This window comes from Brienomyrus brachyistius, chromosome 12 (genome assembly GCF_023856365.1).
Source record: "Brienomyrus brachyistius isolate T26 chromosome 12, BBRACH_0.4, whole genome shotgun sequence".
Classification (NCBI taxonomy): Eukaryota; Metazoa; Chordata; class Actinopteri; order Osteoglossiformes; family Mormyridae; genus Brienomyrus; species Brienomyrus brachyistius.
Window position 1 is genome coordinate 19,449,430 of NC_064544.1, and position 21,103 is coordinate 19,470,532.

Sequence of the window (21,103 nt, forward strand, 5' to 3'; positions counted from 1 at the left end):
ATAAAATGTCAGGTGCACAGGGTACAAGTGTAATCTTTCAGACACCAGAACCTGCAAACGCCACACAAAGAGCAGTAGTGGGACTCGAACCCCCAGCCCTGGAGTTAACCCTCTAGGGTCTAAGGGTAGGGAACACACTTTCACTGACTGGGGCATGGACACACATTTCATTCAATATCATTAACTTAATTGGCAAACAAATTATCCATCCATCCATCCATTGTCCAAACCACTTATCCTTCTGGGTTGTGGGGCAAATAAATTATTTCTTATATTTGTTTTGGCATTACACTCATCTTTATTTTAATGCACTTTGTAAATATGTCAGATGTATGTGAAGTCTGTAATTTGACATCAAAGTATAGACATTGCAAAATGCAGTTTGGAACACTTGCAGAAGCATTATAAAAGTATATAGTAAGCAATTGTGCAAGTTATCTGATCACCAAAGTTTTGGCTACATGAAGATGACTAAATGTTGTAGTTGCAACATTCAGTTGGATAAATAAATAAGAAAAATTCATGTCACTATATTTGGGCTTTCATTGAATATTTAGCAACTTTCATGTGTATGCATGAGCCATTCACACCTGGCCACACCCCCCCTCCTTTTTATGGCGCTGAGGGGTCGCTGGATCACATTTCACCATTGTATACACAACAGAATGCGAATAGCGATCTTCAGGTGAGGGCGGCGCTACACGCCCCCAATGCAGGTAAAACAAAGAAAGGTGACATGGTTTAATTTTTTGCAAATTTAACCTAATTTTAAAAACTTTAATACTTCTGACAATTGCTGTTATGAATATAAGACAGATTATGGATTTAGTCAGCGTTTTTTTTCATGTTTCTACAATACGATTTCAGCAAGTTATGAACTGAAATACACGAGAAAGATACGCAGCATCGCCGATGATGCCATCAAACCCAGAGGGTTAAGAAGCAGCAGAGCTGCCCACTGGGCCTGTGTGCCACGGAAAATGAAACAGCTCTAAATCTCACTATGGTCAGAATTCTTAATGTGCCAATGGACAAATATACTTACACAGGAAATCACCTACGATTACTAGAATGTCTCTAAGTCGTACTGTTCTTCCCATCCTTCGGAAGCGTATTATCCGAAACACACCAAGACCAACTGAAATAAGGGAAGATAAGTTCCAGTCACCATACAAAGAGTGAAAAACAGACATGTTCAGTGATCCTGTGTTTAAAACCCTGCAGAGCACTGTCACCTGGGGGTTCTGGGTTTGAATCCCATATTTGGATGCGGCACTAAAACTGCACAGCAGATATAAATGGGTTATGAAACAGTGTTTCAGTTGGGTATTGTATCATAATACCCTAATTGTGTAGATATTAATTATGAAAGGCACACTTTAAAATATTAACATCATTACAATGCTCAAGTTTAACGTTTGTGTGTTTAATTCACTACAGTGCAGCAAATAAATACCTCAGTACCAAGTTCTGCCCCAGTGTTCATGACGTTATATACTTTACAAAACCTGAAAACATACTTACCTGGGAATAAAACCATGACGACTGGAAACAGTAATAAAGTGGAAAATGTTGCAAGTTGTTCTTTCAAAGTTAGATCGGAGTATTTTGCCAGATAAACACTGACAGCAACTAAAATAAAGTAAGAATAGAGTCAGTCACCATGAAATTCATGTCAGACAGAGTACAAACACAGATGCGTTCACTGGTGCTGCACAGGCCTGTCACCTGGGGGTTCTGGGTTTGAATCCCTTATTGAACATTGGGGTATGAAAAGTACATCCCAGCGTGTTAGATTTGGACATCTGATCATACATCCCTGAATGTATATATTAATTGTGAAAAAATTATTTAACAATCCACATTATACATTTCTGAAATCCCCACAGCCAAAAGAAACTAAATTAACATATCCATCCATCCATCCATCTATACCCTTTCTCAAGTACAGTTCCATGGTGAGTCTTTCCCTAAAAAGCCCAGAGCAGGGTACACCCTCGTGGGGTGCCAGTCCATCACAGGGCACATCATCCACTCACACACAATAGGCCATTTTTAGACCCCATTTTACCTAAATGCGTGTTCTGTGACTGTGGAGTGGGGGGGGGGACCCGAGCACCTGCAGTCAGAGGCATCATGTTCATAGAGACTGAAGGGGCTCGGGGCCCCTCAAGGTGTTAGATTTAGGTTCCAGATTGTTTGACCTGTTTCACACTATTTCTCAAGTGACAGTGCATATAATCATATAATTACTATATAATTATCATGGTTAGTCCTCTCCTGGAGCCGGCACTTTATTGTGGTGGAGGGGTTTGCGTGTTCCAATGATCCCAGGAGCTATGTTGCCCGGGGCTCTATGCCCCTGGTAGGGTCACCCAAGGCAAACAGGTCCTGGGTGAGGAACCAGACGAAGTACGGCTCACAAGACCCCTAATGACGGACAACATTTTGAATCTGCGGTTTCCCTTGCCCGGACGCGGGTCACCGGGGCCCACCCCTGGAGCCAGGCCTGGGGGTGGGGCTCGATGGCAAGCGCCTGGTGGCCAGGCCTACACCCATGGGGCCTAGTCGGGCACAGCCCGAACAAGGCACGTGGGTTCCCCCTCCGATAGGCTCACCACCTATAGGAGAGGCCATAGGGGTCGGGTGCAATGTGAGTTGGGCAGCAGCCAAAGGCGGGGACCTTGGCGGTCCGATCCTCGGCTGCAGAAGCTAGCTCTAAGGAATGGAATGTCACCTCTCTGATGGGGAAGGAGCCTGAGCTGGGGTGCGAGGTTGTGAAGTTCCAGCTAGATATAGTCGGGCTCACCTCGACGCACAGCTTAGGCTCTGGAACCAGTCTCCTTGAGGGGGGTTGGACCCTTCTCCACTCTGGAGTTGCCCAAGGGGAGAGGCGCTGAGCGGGGGTGGGCACACTTATTGCCCCCTGGCTAGGCACCTGCACATTGGGGTTTGCCGCAGTGGATGACAGGGTAGCCTCCCTTTGCCTTCGGGTGGAGGCATGGGTCCTGAGTGTTGTTTGTGCTTATGCGCCAAACAGGAGTCCTTGGAAGGAGTGTTGGAGAGCGCTCCTCCTGGGTACTCTTTTGTTCTGCTGGGGGATTTCAATGCTCACGTGGGCAATGACAGTGAGACCTGGAGTGGCGTGATCAGGAGGAACAGTCCCTCCGATCTGAACCCGAGCGGTGCTTTATTATTGGATTTCTGTGCTCGTCACAGAATGTCCATAATGAACACAATGTTCAAGCATAAGGGTGTCCATTTGTGCACTTGGCACCAGGACACCCTAGGCCGCAGTTCGACGATCGACTTTGTAGTCGTGTGTCGCCGCATGTCTTGGACACTCGGGTGAAGAGAGGGGCGGAGCTGTCAACTGATCACTACCTGGTGGTGGGTTGGCTCCGCTGGTGGGGGAGGAAGCCGGCCAGGCCTGGCAGGCCCAAGCATATAGTGAGGGTCTGCTGAGAACGTCTGGCAGAATCCCCTATCAAGAGGAGTTTCAACTCCTACCTCCAGCAGAACTTCTCCCATATCCCGGGGGAGGCGGGGGACATTGAGTCCGAATGGGCCATGTTCCGTGCCTCCATTGTGGAGGCAGCTGACCGGAGCTGTGGCCGTAAGGTGGTTGGTGCCTGTTGCGGCGGCAATCCCCGAACCCGCTGGTGGACACCGGTGGTGAGGGATGCCGTCAAGCTGAAGAAGGAGTCCTATCGGAGGAGGGTCCGCCGGATTGTCGAACCTCGGATTCAGGAGGAGCAGTGTGGTTTTCGCCCTGGCCGTGGAACAGTGGACCAGCTCTATACTCTCCGGAGGGTTTTGGAGGGCTCATGGGAGTTTCATGGGAGCACTATAGCTGTAGATAAGCTCTCCCATAGATGGAGCTGTGCCTGGCTGATCTTCGTCTGGGGTTTCGATATCCTGTGGACTATGGTGAGTTACCTGCCATTGGGCTTCAATCGACTGATTTGCCCTACTGCTAAGGAAGTAGTGGTCAATGCGAGGTCCCTTGGCAAGCTCTTTCAGGCACTTAATTCTGCCTTGGTGGATCTTGAGACCCTTCTCCGATGTTATCTTGTTACAGCCACAGATGTAGCTCTGCAACTTGTGTCCTGCCAGTGTTGTTCCTCCATCAGAAGCCATGCTGATCATCGGTTTCATCGTTGTTTTCGTTCCCAAGTCTACTACCGTGTGGCCTGTCAGTGAGTCATCTTGCGCCCCCGCTCTCGCAGACTCAGGGGGTATTCTTCCTGACGTCAACAAAACAGCGCAAGCGCATTTTACATAGCCTACCTTATCCAATCTTTATACTGCAGGTGGTCAAGGCAAGATGTGTGAATGTGTTTGGCAGCAGAGATGCTCTCCTCACTGCTGTCACACTGCCAAAGTTTAAACTGCGGTGGCAAAGGGAAGAGGACAGGAGAGAAGCCCTGAGGACACTGCTGACTGCCAAGTGTCACAATGAGCTTGGTGCAAAACTTCAAGGAGAAATAGACTGTCTGACAAACGATGTGAGAGACTCCTACTAATGAGTTATAACCACTGGTTTATTGATGAAAAGGCAACTGCATTGGGTTTATTCACTGTAATTTTCTAAATGTTGTCCTTATTAAAACTGGGAAGCTGATATGTGGGTATATATAAGGTTTGGTGATATAGGCCAAAAAATGACTGGCAATCAAATAAAACAATGCATCACTGCAAAGTAATGCAAAAGAAATGTAATCAGTAATGCAACTAATTACTTTCAATGGGGAGTACTTAAGTAACATATTACTTTTTAAAAAAGTAATAAGTAATACATTACTTTTTTGTGTGCTGACCCCAACACTGGTGATGAATGAGGTCAAGATTCAGATATTTGTCATATGCATGAATATCCTGCTACACCAGATGTGAGATGAAATTGCTGCTATTCCAGACTGTGCAACAAACAAGGTAGAAGGATGTTAGTAAGGAGGTGAACAAAGCCAAGTATCTCTCTGTGTGCCTTGAAGCTTAGTTCATACTCCATTTTTCCTTGTGCTGTTATGGTCTGCGCACAGCTGTGTACATGCTATATTTGTCTGTGGATGCAGACTGTCATGTTCGGCACATACATACAGCAATGATACTGAAATCAAAATTAGTCAGCACCCCCTCCCTCTCAATGAATTTTATCAGCAAGATCTCAAAATACCAAAATAGTGTTGCTTTTGAAAATACTGTAATACCGGAGTAAATTTTCTGGTGGTTTGAAAAATGAAATATGGCCAAATCCTACTTCTTAGTTAAACAACTGTAATGTGAGAAAATGAACAACAACAAACTTTATAACAAACAAACAAATGCTCAAAAACACCTATCAAACTATCTCCAAAGAGAAGATATGGACATCAGCACAGCTGTAGGACTGGTGTGTGACTGAAAATTAGAGCTACTGGAGATGCGGACTGAGGAGGTGTTTGAGGAAATACGGAAGGAAACAGACACTATAGCCTGAAAGATCAATGTTCAGTGGGAGGTGAAGAGGAGTAGGAAGGTATTAAGGAAGCAAGATGAAGTCTGACAGAATCTGACTAAGGTTACTCCCAAGGAGGTACTAAGAGTTAACTTTTTAGTAATTAACTTCAGCATACAGGGCATTACAGACATATCCAGTCATGACACTTTTCAGCTTCCGAGGTGAACAGACTGACTCACAAACCCCAGAAGGGAGAGAATTCCCCATCCCCTTCAGATGTGTGAGTATTACAGGGGGGTGTGTCCACCACCCAGGCAGGGACAGAGTACAAGCTGTTCATACATAAATAACAATAGGAACAAAGTCCTCCAAATTCCTTATTGGGTCTTTATACATTTCTTGTAGAAAACAACCTTTTGCAAGCCGACCCTGACTTAGGCTCACTCTGCCAGCCTATTATCACTCTGCCAGTCACCTCCTATAGCAATAAAGGGTCCTTTTTTCAGCACTAAAGTTTGTAAAGAACCGACATGGGATTTTCATCCAGAAAACCGCCGACTCACTGGATGTTTGTTTCTTTTTAGGCCAATTTTCTGTAAATCCTAGGATGGTTGTGTGTGAAAATCCTAGCAGATCAGCAATTTCTGAAATAATCATACCAGCACGTCAGGCACCAGCAAACATGCCACGATCAAAGTCACATAAATCACCTTTCTTCCCCATTCTGCTGTTTGATGTGAACATTACCTGAAACTCCAGACCTGTATCAGCATGATTTTATTCATTGCGCTGCTGAAATTTGATTGGCTGGTTAGATATTTTCTTTAGTGAGCATTTGAACAGCTGAACCTAATAAAGTGGCCGGTCAGTGTATGTTGCCTATGAAGCTGCACCCTCACAAAAAAATAAGGTGCATGACCCCCTGAATGGAGGGATCCAGTGCAAACACAGGGAGAACATGCAAACAGCACACATGGGAACTTATACATAGACTTACTTATGAATGAAACCGTGATGACCAGGAATATAATTCCAGTTATTCCTGCTGCGATGCCACGTATTTTCACTCTTTTTTCTAGGTCTTCTGAATATTTTGTCCAAACCACAATGTTGACGACTGAAACGAGAAGAAAACAGTTAGCAAACATACAATTCATTTCAGCAGAAAATACAAAACAAATGTGCTGAGTGTCCTGTGTTTAAGGCACTGCTCGGCACAGCCCTGTCAGCTGGGGGATAAGGGGTTAAATCCCATGTCAGACACGGTGGTTAAAAAAAAAAAAAAAAAACTTAATTTGAAGATATAAATAGGATGATAAAAGGTAACACAGGGTGCTGGGGGGCAGGGGGGCTTTAATGCACCGGCTTAATCAGGGACCTCTACTAAAAAAGGACCACCCCCCCTCCCCCAACCAACCCGGACAAATACAGCTTTAATGAGAATAGTAGTGGGCAGGATCACAGGGGGCCTGGAGCCTCTCCCAAGCAGCACAGGACAGAGGTACAGCTTGGATGGGAGGCCATACACACACAGTCACATGCTATGGGCAATTTACAGACACCAATTAACCTGAGAGGGAGACTCTTGGCTGCTGGAGGAAAATGGAGTAGCTCGTGGAAATCCACATGACATGGGGAACACATGCAGACTGCATATAGACATAGAGGAGGGGGATTCAAACTCACATGACATGGGGAGCAAATGCAGACTGTACAAAGACACAGAGGAGGGGGACTCAAACCCACATGACATGGGGAGCACATGCAAACTGCACACAGACACAGAGAAGTGGGACACAAACCAGTAGCCTGGAGGTGTCAGGCAGCAGTGCTGACCACTGAGCCACTGTGCTGCCCCATGGATACAGATTAACAGTGAACAAAACAGATGCTGTAATATAAAAACTGTATGTACATCGGTATACATTTCTGTGTTTAAATCCATCCATCCATCCATCTTCCAAACCGCTTATCCTACCGGGTTGCGGGGGTCTGGAGCCTATCCTGGAAGCAATGGGCACGAGGCAGGGAACAACCCAGGATGGGGGGCCAGCCCATCACAGGGCACACTCACACACCATTCACACACACATACACACCTACGGGCAATTTAGCAACTCCAATTAGCCTCAGCATGTTTTTTGGACTGTGGGGGGAAACCGGAGTACCCGGAGGAAACCCCACGACGACATGGGGAGAACATGCAAACTCCACACTAATGTGACCCAGGCGGAGACTGAAACCCGGGTCCCAGAGCTGTGAGGCAACAGTGCTAACCAGTGCACCACCATGCCGCCCCCCTGTGTTTAAATACAAAACAGAATTAGGCATAGATTTATTTTCTAATCTAATATTCATGAAATCCATTTAAATAAACATACTCACTTCGGAATATAATAAAAAAGATGAACATAAATATGATTCCACCAAAAATTCCTCCAAATGTTGCTTTTCCAGATGGAGTTGGGGAATGTTCAGCTGAGAATTCTATGAAAGAACCTGAAATGAGGTAAGAATAGTCAGTCAACAAATAACTAATGTTAGACAAAAGAAAAAGCAAATGCATTCAGTCGTTCACTTGTGTATAAGATGCTTTTGTCTTAAGTAACGTGTAAGTAAGGATCAGAGAGCAGGATCAGCCTGCGGTTAAGTTCTAACCCATAGAGTCACACAGGTTAGGAAGCAGATTAATAAGGGTCATGAAACGTCAGTGAGGGTGTTTGGCTGGGAGACATTATTCACCCTAAATCATGCTTCCAAACAGCTATAAAGCCACAAGCATTGGGGAACCAAATGAGCCAACCAGCCTGTATGATTACATCCAGGTAAGTGGATAAGTGTGACGCCAATGAGCACATATGAAGGCAGAGCGATGGGGTGCAGTCAAGCCTTCTGTGAAATTCCAGAGCATGAGGGACACACATGAATCAGGACCTGGGGCCCCATTGGAAGGTGAGGGGCCAAAACAAGTAACGTCAGGGATGCATTACAGTTACAATGAACCTACACATGATATACGTAGCCGTATGAGGAGGCGTAGGATTAGGATATCCATCCGCACCATACGTGTTATACGTTAGCGTATGAGGAGGGGTAGGATTAGGATATCCATCCGCACCATACAGTACATGTTATACGTTAGTGTATGAGGAGGGGTAGGATTAGATTATCCATCCGCACTATACATGTTATACGTTAGTGTATGAGGAGGGGTAGGATTAGGATATCCATCTGCACCATACATGTTATATGTTAGCGTATGAGGAGGGGTAGGATTAGGATATCCATCCGCACCATACATGTTATACGTTAGCGTATGAGGAGGGGTAGGATTAGGATATCCATCCGCACCATACATGTTATACGTTAGCGTATGAGGAGGGGTAGGATTAGGATATCCATCCGCACCATACAGTACATGTTATACGTTAGCGTATGAGGAGGGGTAGGATTAGGATATCCATCCGCACCATACGGTACATGTTATATGTTAGTGTAGGAGGAGGGTAGGATTAGGATATCCATCCGCACCATACATGTTATACGTTAGTGTATGAGGAGGGGTAGGATTAGGATATCCATCCGCACCATACATGTTATACGTTAGTGTATGAGGAGGGGTAGGATTAGGATATCCATCCACACCATACATGTTATACGTTAGTGTATGAGGAGGGGTAGGATTAGGATATCCATCCACACCATACATGTTATACGTTAGTGTATGAGGAGGGGTAGGATTAGGATATCCATCTGCACCATAAATGTTATACGTTAGTGTATGAGGAGGGGTAGGATTAGGATATCCATCCGCACCATACATGTTATACGTTAGTATATGAGGAGGGGTAGGATTAGGATTAGTACCACTCCCATGCCATCCACTCCACAGGAAAGAGCTTATCTACTATATGCTACAAAATCAGTGTAAATTTACCGCCGCTGCATTTGCATGAGCTCTGCATGCGCTCTCCCAGCCAATCATAATCATTTTCATCCTTGCTGTTGGATTCATAGACAGTGCGGTACATTTGTGAGAAGTTGAACAAAAATGAGTGAGGAGGAGAAACTCCAACAAGCACATTTGTCTTTCGCTGTATGTAAATATTTTGTATTCTACAGAGATGATACTGGGCAAAACTAAGTGATTTGTTGGCACTGATCTGTGGCTGTTGGCAAGAAAGTGACACATAATCACATTGTGGACTATTGATGACACCACTTCTGACTGAGAGTTCGCTGTGTGGGTTTTGGCTGCTGCTTCTCATCTGTGTTTTTGTTGGTCCTGTTGCTTATTTTCTTAACTCGGCCGTATAATAACACCTATAACACACCTGCTCTTTACCTGCACAAGCCCTCTTCCTTTGCTCCTGCTCTGTCTGCATCTGTGCCCAGTGAGTTTTTCCCTCTTACTTCGTTGCTGTTGCCAGTCTGTCTTGCTGAAAGGGCTGGTTATCTGATTGTACTTTTTGCAGTTTCTAGCTGAGCTGCGTAATGAGCTTTGGCTTCGCTAACATGCTCTGTCTGATTAGCATGATGTTGTTATTTGGCATCCTTACTGCTTTTTGTCCTGAGTGCTGCTGTGTAGGATCACACACACATACACCAGGGCTAACATTCCAAATTTTATGGCCCGGAAGTTTAGAAGCCCTGAGATAAGATCCAGCCTGGTACGAGGGGTACTGGGTGGCTTAGGGGGGTTAGTGCCCCACACCCACATGAGGCCCAGATAACAAGGGAGGCCAGCATCACAACTTTTATGGCTCAAAGATTCAGGGACCTAGGTACAGCAGCCTGGACCTCCAGGATAGGGGTTCCTCACACACACCCCCCCCCCCCCCCCCTTTCTTCCCGCCTCACACACAACATATACACAGTCCCTCAAAGAAAGTTCTGTTTTAAGTTTTGCTTGGGTATGTTGTGTAAACGTGTTTACAACTTGTGTTAATATCCAGATTTGTTATGTTTGTTTGTGTCCTTAGACCCAAACAACAAACCCTTGTTTGTGGCCTAATGGTTAGAGATGCGCATTTTTAATTAAAAGATTGCTGGTTCAAATCCTCGACCAGCAAAGTATCACTGAGGTACCCTGAGCAAGGTACCGCCCCCAAATACTACTCCCCAAGTGCTGAATTAGCTGTCCTCCAACATGTCACAATGTCATATATGGATTAAATGCAGAGGACACCTTTCATTGTTATACAGTGTGCCATGGTCTGTCAACAATGGAAACTTATCACTTAAAGCCACGCCTAACTCTAGGTTTAGGATTTGCTCTTCAGATGTGAATTTGGAATGTAACTTATGTAAAACTCACCTGAAGTGTCAGCATGAGTGCAACAATAACAACCCATACTACGTACTGATGGCACAATGCAAATTACTATGTGTATTAATGTAGATGTTTGGTGCCAAACTGATGGGAAAATGCTCCTGAATTCAGATCTGGTCAGTGATTGCTGTGAAATTGTACATATCTAAAGATAAACGCTAGTAATGAAAATCAACTGTAAAATGGTGTCATTACAGTCATAAATCCCAATAGGACTGCTACAGCCACCCCTCAAAAGCCCGCCAGTAGATAGCCCAGGCCATTGGTACAGGTGTCAAGTTCCTGATCATCAATATTCATGGACTTCAGACCATAAAACCCGGCACCTTAGACTCAGAGGGGTGAAGCCCTCTGGTGAAGCCCGCTTGTAAAGCCTGCCTTGAAGCCTGCTGCCCAAAAGAAAGCTCCAACACCAAGACAAAGCCTTTCACCTTAAAGCTTCACCAAAGAGCAATAACCAAAGAGGCTCCATGCAAAGAACCGCTCCAGACGCCGTGCCTTCTTAGGTGCCATCGATACCGATCAGCTCATCACCACTGCAGCCCAGTAAACCAACTTCCATTCATTTTAACCATCTAACCTGTGACAGTTAATTTGTTTTATAAGTTTGAGTGCATGGTTTCAAAATTATGTGCTTGCTGTGCAGAGCAGTATTTCCCCTTTAAAGCTACCCATTTAAATCCGGTCACTGCATTTCCATATTCCATTGTTTTGCTTTATTCTGTTATGTTCCGTTTGATGTTACATGTAATGTCTGTTGTATGATACTGTAGTATTAGACATAAATGCATGCCTTTTATATAACACACATCTCCGTGTCATTGACTGCTCACAATTAAGTCACTGCCTCTGTGTGAACTGGCTCCTAAGCTATAAACCTCAAGCTTGCCTGAAAATATCGTGAGACTCTCTCAGCGGCTGTGGGAAGAGCTTCGCTACGTATCCACTACCTTACCTGGTGAAGTGTTTGGTGGACGATCATTCTAACCCAGGTTACTCAGCGATACTGCAATTAGTGAATCCCACCCAAATCTCCCATTAACAGACTGACTGTCACGCCCAGCTCATACAATCCTCGTGTGTGCCACGCCCCCCTGATTATCCACGTGTGCTTCCCAGATCATACCCAGCTGTACCTTATTTTGCTCTGTCTTGTCTATTTCAGTCCCTGTTTTGCCTTAGTTCATTGACTGTCATTGATGTTAGTAGATGTCCGTACTAGCTGTTCTGTCCTGTCCCCTGAATAAACCCCTAGTTTGCCCCGTATTCCGCCTGTCTGCCTGCTTCCTGCCTGCTCGCCCGCTTTTACCAGCGCGTTCAACCCGAATCCTGACACTAATACTGGGCATAATAATTAATTAATAATCATCATCAAATAATAAATAGTAAAAGAATAGTTAATTTCCCTTCACATTGCTAGAGATCAAAACTATCTGCCCTTATTTTTTTCTACAGCTGGTGTACAGCTTCATTACTCATTTTAATAGACAGCCTGGAGTTTTACTGCATATGTTTTTGCTGCAATGCAGCTCATACATTCTCAGGTCGAACTTAAATGTCTTCTCTGCCATACCCGTTTGGAGTCAGTAACATATCACCTGTGCCAGTCACTTGGAATTATCCAACGCCCTCGTTACACCCACTGCTCAGAAACAGGACCCTCAGTTATTTACGGCTCAGATGCAGTGATCCTGATTGAATAGACAAACGATGGTGTTCGCTGCGTGACACTAAAGCCATCCGAGGAATAATTCATGAGCATCTTCATCTTCTTCCAAATCTATCTGCCCCATTTTCTCCCAGCCATGCCGACTTAAATCTTTCCCTTCTGGATGCTCGTCCAATAACCAAAAATGCATCTCTGATCAATGTCCTCATTATCCAGAAGATAGTGTACATGTTTTGTATTTTAGAATCTTGGCTACAACCTGGTGACTATTTACATCTGAACATGCTGACCCCCCCGGGTTACAACTACCTATCAAACCCTGTTTATATGGAGGAGGGGGTGGGCTGGCTGTCGCTTATCAATCTACTTTAAAAATTACTTTCATTTCTTGATGTCACTGCTTTTGAATATGTTGGAGAAAGCGCTGACGCTTTACACTCCAACTCTGAACACACTATGAATCATGAGACAACACACTTCAATGTTTTACTTGCGCAAGGGTGCCCACACTCTGTGCTACAACAAACTGAGCTACAGCCAACAGAATGTGTCACACAGAGTGTTTCCCTTGGCTCCTTTATTTATAGTCAGTGGGAGGCGCAAGAGTCATACGAGATAAGGAAGTAAGAAGTAAGAGACAGTTATGTTTTTCTTTAGGTATTTGGGCGTTGAACACATACCCGAGGTATGTGCAAGCTGATTAGAATATGTGGTAAGAAAACAACTGTAAAACAAATGTTTTTTTACATACGTCCGTTACCGATCATACAAAAAGATAACAGTTTCTTCAACCTAACAGAATATATTACTCTGAAGGTTGTTTCCTCCCCCCCTTTGCTGCTGTTGTTAGTTTATCACCCTCCTTTATCACCCTTCCTGGCAGAATTTAATGATCTCCTCACACTTACAGTATCTCATCTCTCTGCCTTCCATTATTGGTCTTGGTGACTTTAATATCCATGTTGACACTGACTGCTCCTACACATCTGAGTTCATCTCAGTACTAAACTGTTTTAATATGACACAGCATGTTAACTTTCAAACTGGCATTCATGGCCATATTCTTGATCTGCTCTGTTCTGGACTCACCATCTGCCTAGCAGAGTGTATTAATACTAAATATCTAAACTTTAAAAATTTTAAATCTAAAAAGAAAATAAATAGAAAAAAAGAATACAGAGTGGAATTAACATAGAATATACATAAAAATATATTAACAACACTATAGCAGCAAAAACCAGTGTATAGTACATCGCCGTTTGAGACATATTTGTTCTGATGTGTACAAACCAGGGTAGGTTCTGAATGACAAAGTTACTTTTATTCTATTCTATTCTATTCTATTCTATTCTAGTGGTTTGAATGATGTTTCTGTCTCTGGTATTTCTGATCATAAGCTTATTGGATGCAGTTTTCACATTAATACTCCTCCTCCTAAGAAAATCTCTCACATACCACAGTACTAGATCCATTAGTTCTAATCTCTTTGCTGGTTCTCTTCTATCCTCCTCCCCGTCTGACTTACATAAACTCCCTTCTCCTGATACTATGGTTTCCTTCTATAATGATACTATCTCTGTACTGCTTAATGATCCAGCCCTTCTAAAGACCAGGCTGATCCCAGCCACTTGCTCTTGTCCTTGGTTCCCCCCTGAGCTCAGAATAATAAAGGCCACTGGCCGGCGTCCTGAACACCTTTATAAGAAATCTGGTCTCACTGTGCACATGCTTTTATACACTGAGCACATCCACAAGTACAGGGACGCCCTAAATACTGCTCACTCAAACTTCTACTCCTCCATCATAAGTGGTCCTAAGTCTAGGCCACAGACACTCCTTAGGACTGTTAAACTCCTCAGACCTCCTGTACCAGCATGGTCCAATGCAGCTGAGCAGTGCCAGGCAAAACTGAAGCCTAATTGGTCAGCCCGTAATCCTCAGTCAAGTCAAGTCAAGTAGCAAAGCAAACACGTTGGCCATGGTTATCAGTATCTAAATCCTCTGATTTTTCTGTTAGTATTGACGGTGTCTTTGTAAAACCTGCTACTGTTATCAAATCTTGCTGTACTATTGGACTTCTCACTTAACTTCATATAAACTTCCTCTCCAAAACTGCATTCTTTCCCCTCCATAACATCACTTGTCTGAGCCCATTTCTGTCCAGTACTGATGCCCAAACTCTGCTTCATGCTTTTATTAAGTCCCGTATTGATGACTGCAGCTACCTTTTCATTGGCATCCTTGCAAAATCTATACAAAAGCTGCAGTATATTCAGAACCCAGCAGCTTGAGTTCTCACTCACACCAAACGCTCCACTCAGATCACAGCCATCCTCTCTCAGCTACACTGGTTACTGGTTCCGTCTTGGATCAAATTGAAAATATTGCTTCTCACTCCCAAAGCTCTGTATAACCTCGCTCCTTACCACCTCAGTGAGCTCTTGACTCCCTGCTCACCCTCTCGCTCTCTCAGATCCTCTAATAATAATTTCCTCGTTGATCAACGCACCAGACTTTTCACCATTCAAATCTGAATAAGACATTTCTTTTCTGTTTCTTCCTCCTTTACTGATTACTGATCTCTTTCTCTCTCTCTCTCTTGTGTAAAGCTACCTTGAGATTGTGAAAGGCGCTATACTGTATAAATGTAACTTGTTTATTTTTATAAAATAAAAATTTGTTATCAGAAGCTGGGGATTCAGGTGGGAATTAATTTACAGATAGTTTAAAATCTGAGGTGCTGAGAGGAACAAAAATCACCTAAAGTCTGTACAGTAATGAGATGAAAAACGAGTAGTTTGTGCATAAACACTGAAGTATGTTTGGCATCTTCAAAGATGCACCACAGTGTGTTTAATATTTTACCAGGAGCTGCCGCTTCATCCTGCTTTACTTTAATGTTTAATAACCATTAATTACACTTAAACTCACCTGTTAGGACACCGACCATAATGATGGGAAATGCAGCTCTTAGAATGATGCGTATTATTAATCGCCATGTAGCTGCAAAATGAAAACATTTACATTTTAGATTCATTCAGCTCATCACGTGTCACACCAACTACCCATAATTATAGGAGAAATATTTAGCAATCTCAGACCATTAATGACCATTCATTCCATAAGGACAAATTCAATTAAAATTCATCATACCTGATTATGAGCTGTTAGATGATCATTTCACACATATTAGCATAAGACATCCTTATTAATAGTAAGATGTATGGCTTATGTGACCCACATTGCAGTAAAAGAAGAAAAAAGTGCACTGTTAGAACTCAAATGCCAACCTTAACTGGGATGCAGGAGAAGCAGCAATCATATCGAAAAATGTACTAATGGATTGAATTTAAATGTTTTAGTGCATATTTCAAAAGCTACAGAAATTTGGACAAATGGACAAATATTAATTCCTAAATTCTTCTGTTGTTGTTCAAGTACATCTAGTGATGCTTCAGGAATCACCAGGTGTTTCAGGTCATTCAACATCATACATCCTCCTCCAGGTGATCTGGCTGGGGCTGATCAGACCCCAGCTTATATCCCAGTGGCTAAATGGCTACTCTTCACCCAGGACTCCTCTCTCGAGTCACAGCCATCTTGAGGCTTTCTCTGCCGCATCGGTGGTGTTGTGGCTTTTCTCTTCCTCTCACCTTAAATGTCTGACCAACTGAAGACCTTGGTTAAAGATCGGGCTACAAAGCCCATACAGCCAACCTCAACTCTGCTCTCCATCCACCTTGGTCTCGAATACCAGCTGAGGTTCTTGCAGCAAATCTCAGTTGCTCCCCTGCTCTATTGAAGGTGACGGCCAGCCTGTAGGGGTGGGAATGTTTAGGCCATTCCGCTCCTGAGCTGATGCCTTCACAATGGCCTTCAGGAGCTGGTCATACCTCCAACAGCACCACCCCTCACTCAGTACCATTGGGCAGCAAGTTAGGATGTGCTGCAGAGTTCCTAGCTTGGAGCACAGAGGACAGGCTGGTGTCTCTACCTTGCCCCACCTGTAGATTGGATGGGCTGGGTAGCATCATATACGGCTCGGATGAGGAATTTGATGCTGTATGACTCAGCTTTCCACAGCTCAACCCAGGTCACCTACCTCTTTACTGCAGGGATTCCCATCTTAACTAAGCTACCTCATTCCCACCATCCAGCATTATCTCTCCTCTTCCACTGTTGCTCTCACTTCCTGCTGGAGCAGAAAGTTTTCCTCCTTCCTTTGGGTGATTAAAGTGGGATTTGGAGAAGGATCCTAGTCCAGCTCGACCTTGAATCAATGTTTATACCATTGTCTTGTGATGCAGCTTTGACTCAGCTTGCAAAACGGCTTGCTCAGCTTTTCACCGTCCTCCACTTCCTGCCAGTCCTCACCATTATGCCAGCTCTGGCCACCTTCAGATCGCTTGACCCTCTATATTGCAACATTTCCCTGTCTCTGTGACCTTGAACTTCTCCGCCCAGGAGTGAGTTTGTTTTGATGACCACAGAGAGCCATGCTGCTCAGGCTCCTTGGGAGGCTTACTTATCTCTGGAGGCAGCTGCTGACTTTCCTCTCCAAGGTTACTACTGTTGTGATTCTCACTTGGTAACCAGGAGTGGCCACAGGACTCTTGGAGGAATGACATGCTGGTACAGTCATGCTTTAAATTACCCCAGTAGGCCAGACCAGTCCACTGACCTCAGCCAGCAATCCAACTCAGTGCAGGTCAACTTGATGCCTGTTGTGTCCTTCAGGACACTTTGCCTCCTGACAGGCTTCCCTGTGATGGTTGGGATGTCAGTACCTGCGATACTGAACTGAAATTTGTCATCCACCTTCCTTTGCCTCAGCACCATGGACCTAGATTTGGAGGCTTGAACTCCATCCACTCCCACCCCATCAGCTTTTCAGGCCCCTGCAGGATCCAGTGACGTCCTGGGACTGACTCTGTGGTGACTGTTATGTCATCCATAAGTCCTCTGATGGGAGGCTGCTGTTGGGCAGTTTCTGTTTTAGACACTCTGTACTCTGGTTCAGCAGATTTTGTGAGCATGTTCATGGAAGCAGAGAGCAGGATCACAGAGATAATGCAGCCTGTGATGGTCCTGATCTCAGCCTTATTCCAGCCTGATATAAGAGCTCCTGAGGAGGCTCTCAGCCTCACACTGCTGCAGGAATCCGCAATGAGATGGAGATGAGGTGGAACTGGTCTATTAGGCTTGAGTTTTCCCTCCTCCAAAACCCTTCAGCAAGGCTCCACTGGTCTGGAATATTGGTCCTGTTCCAAATGACTCAGAGGAGCTTCACCAGGCAGAGGAAGAGTTTAGGGCACTTGTTGTACACTTTGTATGGGAGCCACTCAGGCCTGGAGATGAGTTTGCTCTCCTGACTACCTCAGGATCCTCTTTCAGCTGCAGGTCTGACATGTCAAACTGCACAGCTGCCTCGGTCGGCTGCATCAGTGTGCTGCACTCTCCCAGGTCCTGATCTCTTGCTGGGTCGCTATACATCTACTTCAGATGCTGGTCCATCTCCTCCTGTGAACAGGCCAGCTTGCTGCTATGCTTCTGCCCTAACAGATCCTTCATGAACCGGTAGGGCTTGGTGATGAATGCAGTGCTTTCAGGCTGTTTCACGACGTCGTCTCCGATGTCACTCTGCCCGCTGGAGGACCCTGATCTTCTTGTGTAGGATGTACATCAGCTGAGCCAAGCTACTGCACTCCTCTCCTCTTCTTTTGCCTGTTTGTATTGGAACCTGAGGGTCTTCATCTCCTGCCTGATACTATGGATCTTCACTGCTCTTTGGTTCTTTACATATGGTCCTTTGGAAGCTCTCAGCTGCTCCTCTCCAAACTGCTCTGACACAGTGCTGACAGTGATCGCTGTCTTGGCCAAACTAATTATAAACACCTGCCTTTATTTTACAGTTTTTTTCCCAAACAGTGACAACCACCTTTAACATTAAGTGTAGAAAATAGGATAGGAAACATGGAAATATGTAAACATACCTGTGAATGATTTCCGATATGGAGCCATATTAAACAGCAATGGGATGTACAGCAGACTGATGACAGTACAAGTAACAGCCTCTTCTGTGGAACCTGGGAAATCGTTAATATTAAGTTTTATTTATTTAGCAGTGTGAAGCAGGGTCAGAACATACTGGGAGCAGTTGGGGGTTAACCCTCTGGAGGGGGGGGGGGAGATGAGGCCACTTTATTTCTTCTAAGTTATATTGGATTTCAGGTTACCTGTCACTTCTACAAAATTCTATAGTTAGTCACCAGGGGGCGCTGCCTCTGCTGTTGTAAAATATATCTTCATTTCAACACAGAGTGTTTAATGTTGCAAGCAATTCAGAAAAGCAGATGCTTATTTTGAGTATACAAAATTAAACATGCATGATCGTACACAAACTCACCATGTCAATAAAATAATCGGTTCCACTTTATAATAAGACTAACCTTATAAACCATTCATAATCTGTTTATAAGCAGGTTATTAATTAGGTTGAAAGACTTTGCAAATCATTAATAGACAATTATGAACAAGTTATACCACAGTTCTGTTTTAATTAATTAGTTATTACCATTTATAAGTGGCAAAAGGGAGCCTTATTGTAAAGTGGTACCACATAATCTTTTGGGAAATACATATCAAATTATAAATAACTATGACTATAACCTTAAAAGTGAATCATCACAGTACAGATTACAAATACTCAGTATCAGCCTCAAATTACAGAGTCACTAATTTACATAATTAATCCCCAGCAGGTTGCTGTTTATGCTGCTGCTGTTTATTTCTTACTGCCTGCACAACAAAAACAATAAAATCTGTCTCTTTGCAAAGCTTCTTTAAACCATATTTAATGGGCTCACCTTCAGTTACACCCCACAGGATGAAGGCTGCGGAAACCATGATTGGTGGGACTGTGACATGTGACCAGTGACTCAGAGCCTGTTTGCTTTTATCTGTAGACAGAAAGTAGAAACAGATTTAACCACATGCATGTTGTTTAACATTAGATGATGGTTCGTGCAAAGTTTAATGATCTACAGCCATCATCAGATGGTCATTCTGCTGCATTCACACCTACAGACACGCAGTACAGGCTGTCAGTCTCACCAGATGCAGATCCTACATTATTTTAGTATAATTTCAATGAGGACATCAGCTTTGGTTCATTGTCTTAGTTTGCAGGGTTTTATAGTAATCGGACTCTGTTCAAACAATATCTCATAAACGATCTAAAAATAACCCAGTGTACGTGTGCATACGGGGGGGGGAGGGGTCCAAAAAAAAATCGGTAAAATGTGCATACGTACTAAAAGTATGGCCCCAAACAGGATCAAAGTATGTTAATTACATCACAGTTAAGCCCTGCAATGGACAGGCACCCTGTGTAGATACAGTCCTGCCTGATGCCCCATGTCTGCTGAGATGCCCTCTACAGGATAAGTGGCCGCAAACATCGATCCACTGATGTCATCATAATTACTATAAATGACAGAGCAGATACTACACTTACCTTCCCTTCTTAAATGCCTGACAGATAAAGCACCAGTAAGTAGGACTACAGGTGTGACAGCGATGCACAGCCCCAGAATCAGCCAATGCAGGGATGAATAACCTAAAATATTCAGAATTACATTCCATTAGTCATTTTCTAAAATAGGCTGTTTGTCTTGCTGCAGCATAATCGACACGTCCACATCATTTAGTCTCACAAAGTGGTGCAGAAATTTATGGTTAAATCTTTGTCTATAAGTGTGTAAGTCCTATCTGTTCTCCAGCCTGAAAACAAACAGATTTAATATACAAGATCTTTCATATTCCCATATATTATTTGGATATATTTACACAGCATGTGGCAAAGGGCTTTTTAGCTTTATTACTCAGTCATACGTTGTTTTATTACTTGTTACTATGTTATTACTGCATTTTTCCCCAGTCACAATAAATATAAATGAATATTAATAATAAAACCATAATTACACATTACACTGCATCACTCTAATATAATATCTGTTATGACAGAGCTGAAAACTGCACTAAAACCGAAGCCTGAAACAAATATTCATTCATTCATTTAATGCATTTTGTGACTTTAAACCTGAACTAAATTTCACCAATTCTACTGTTACACTGAGCAGATTAAACCTCATGGCATTTGCATAAAGGTCATTCTGCAACAGAACCACTGAGACTTACCAGAATGAAAATGTGATTTAATCACACAGAACTATGCTGAGAGACATGCAAAATCCAGCCCTTCTAGTGACTCACCCAGTGCTGCTATCCTGGCAGTTGTACTGGCAGAATCAGTATCTGATTGGACTTCACACCTGAACTCTCCTTTGTCTTCCATCCTGACTCTCCTCAGTTTCATTGAGAAGTTTCCTTTGGGAATTTCCTCAGTGAGGAATTCAGCTCTTCCAGAGTATCTCCCATCCTGTGACTCTGGTCTGTTCTCTCCATCAGCATACAGAAGCACCATGATGTCACCGTCATCGTCTGTCTTTCTCCATTCCACCTGAAGCTCTGTCACATTAACATGGGTGTCCACAGAGCAGCTGAGAGTCACATCCTCTCCAGCATGTGCATAGACAGGCTCATCTGCACCCGTCACCACCAGCCGCTCTGAAACAAGAACAGGAAGATTCATACAATCTGG

General features: G+C 43.9%; 1 protein-coding gene and 1 long non-coding RNA gene across 4 annotated transcripts in view; one reads left to right on the forward strand and one right to left on the reverse strand.

Moving 5' to 3' along the window:
• LOC125704992 (uncharacterized) overlaps nt 1-21,103 on the reverse strand; it is a 99,068-nt gene that overhangs the window by 20,858 nt on the left and 57,107 nt on the right. For all 3 annotated transcript variants that reach the window (XM_048971253.1, XM_048971250.1, XM_048971249.1), the window contains 9 exons: nt 20,716-21,069; nt 19,958-20,059; nt 19,308-19,400; nt 18,435-18,527; nt 15,373-15,444; nt 7,826-7,939; nt 6,438-6,557; nt 1,525-1,632; nt 1,046-1,138 (listed from right to left, as the gene is read on the reverse strand). In XM_048971253.1, coding sequence (XP_048827210.1) covers nt 1,046-1,138; nt 1,525-1,632; nt 6,438-6,557; nt 7,826-7,939; nt 15,373-15,444; nt 18,435-18,527; nt 19,308-19,400; nt 19,958-20,059; nt 20,716-21,069 — 1,149 coding nt within the window. The remainder of the gene's footprint in view (nt 1-1,045; nt 1,139-1,524; nt 1,633-6,437; nt 6,558-7,825; nt 7,940-15,372; nt 15,445-18,434; nt 18,528-19,307; nt 19,401-19,957; nt 20,060-20,715; nt 21,070-21,103) is intronic.
• Nucleotides 1-21,103, forward strand: part of LOC125705042 (uncharacterized) — a 57,370-nt gene that overhangs the window by 20,291 nt on the left and 15,976 nt on the right. The window lies entirely within an intron of this gene.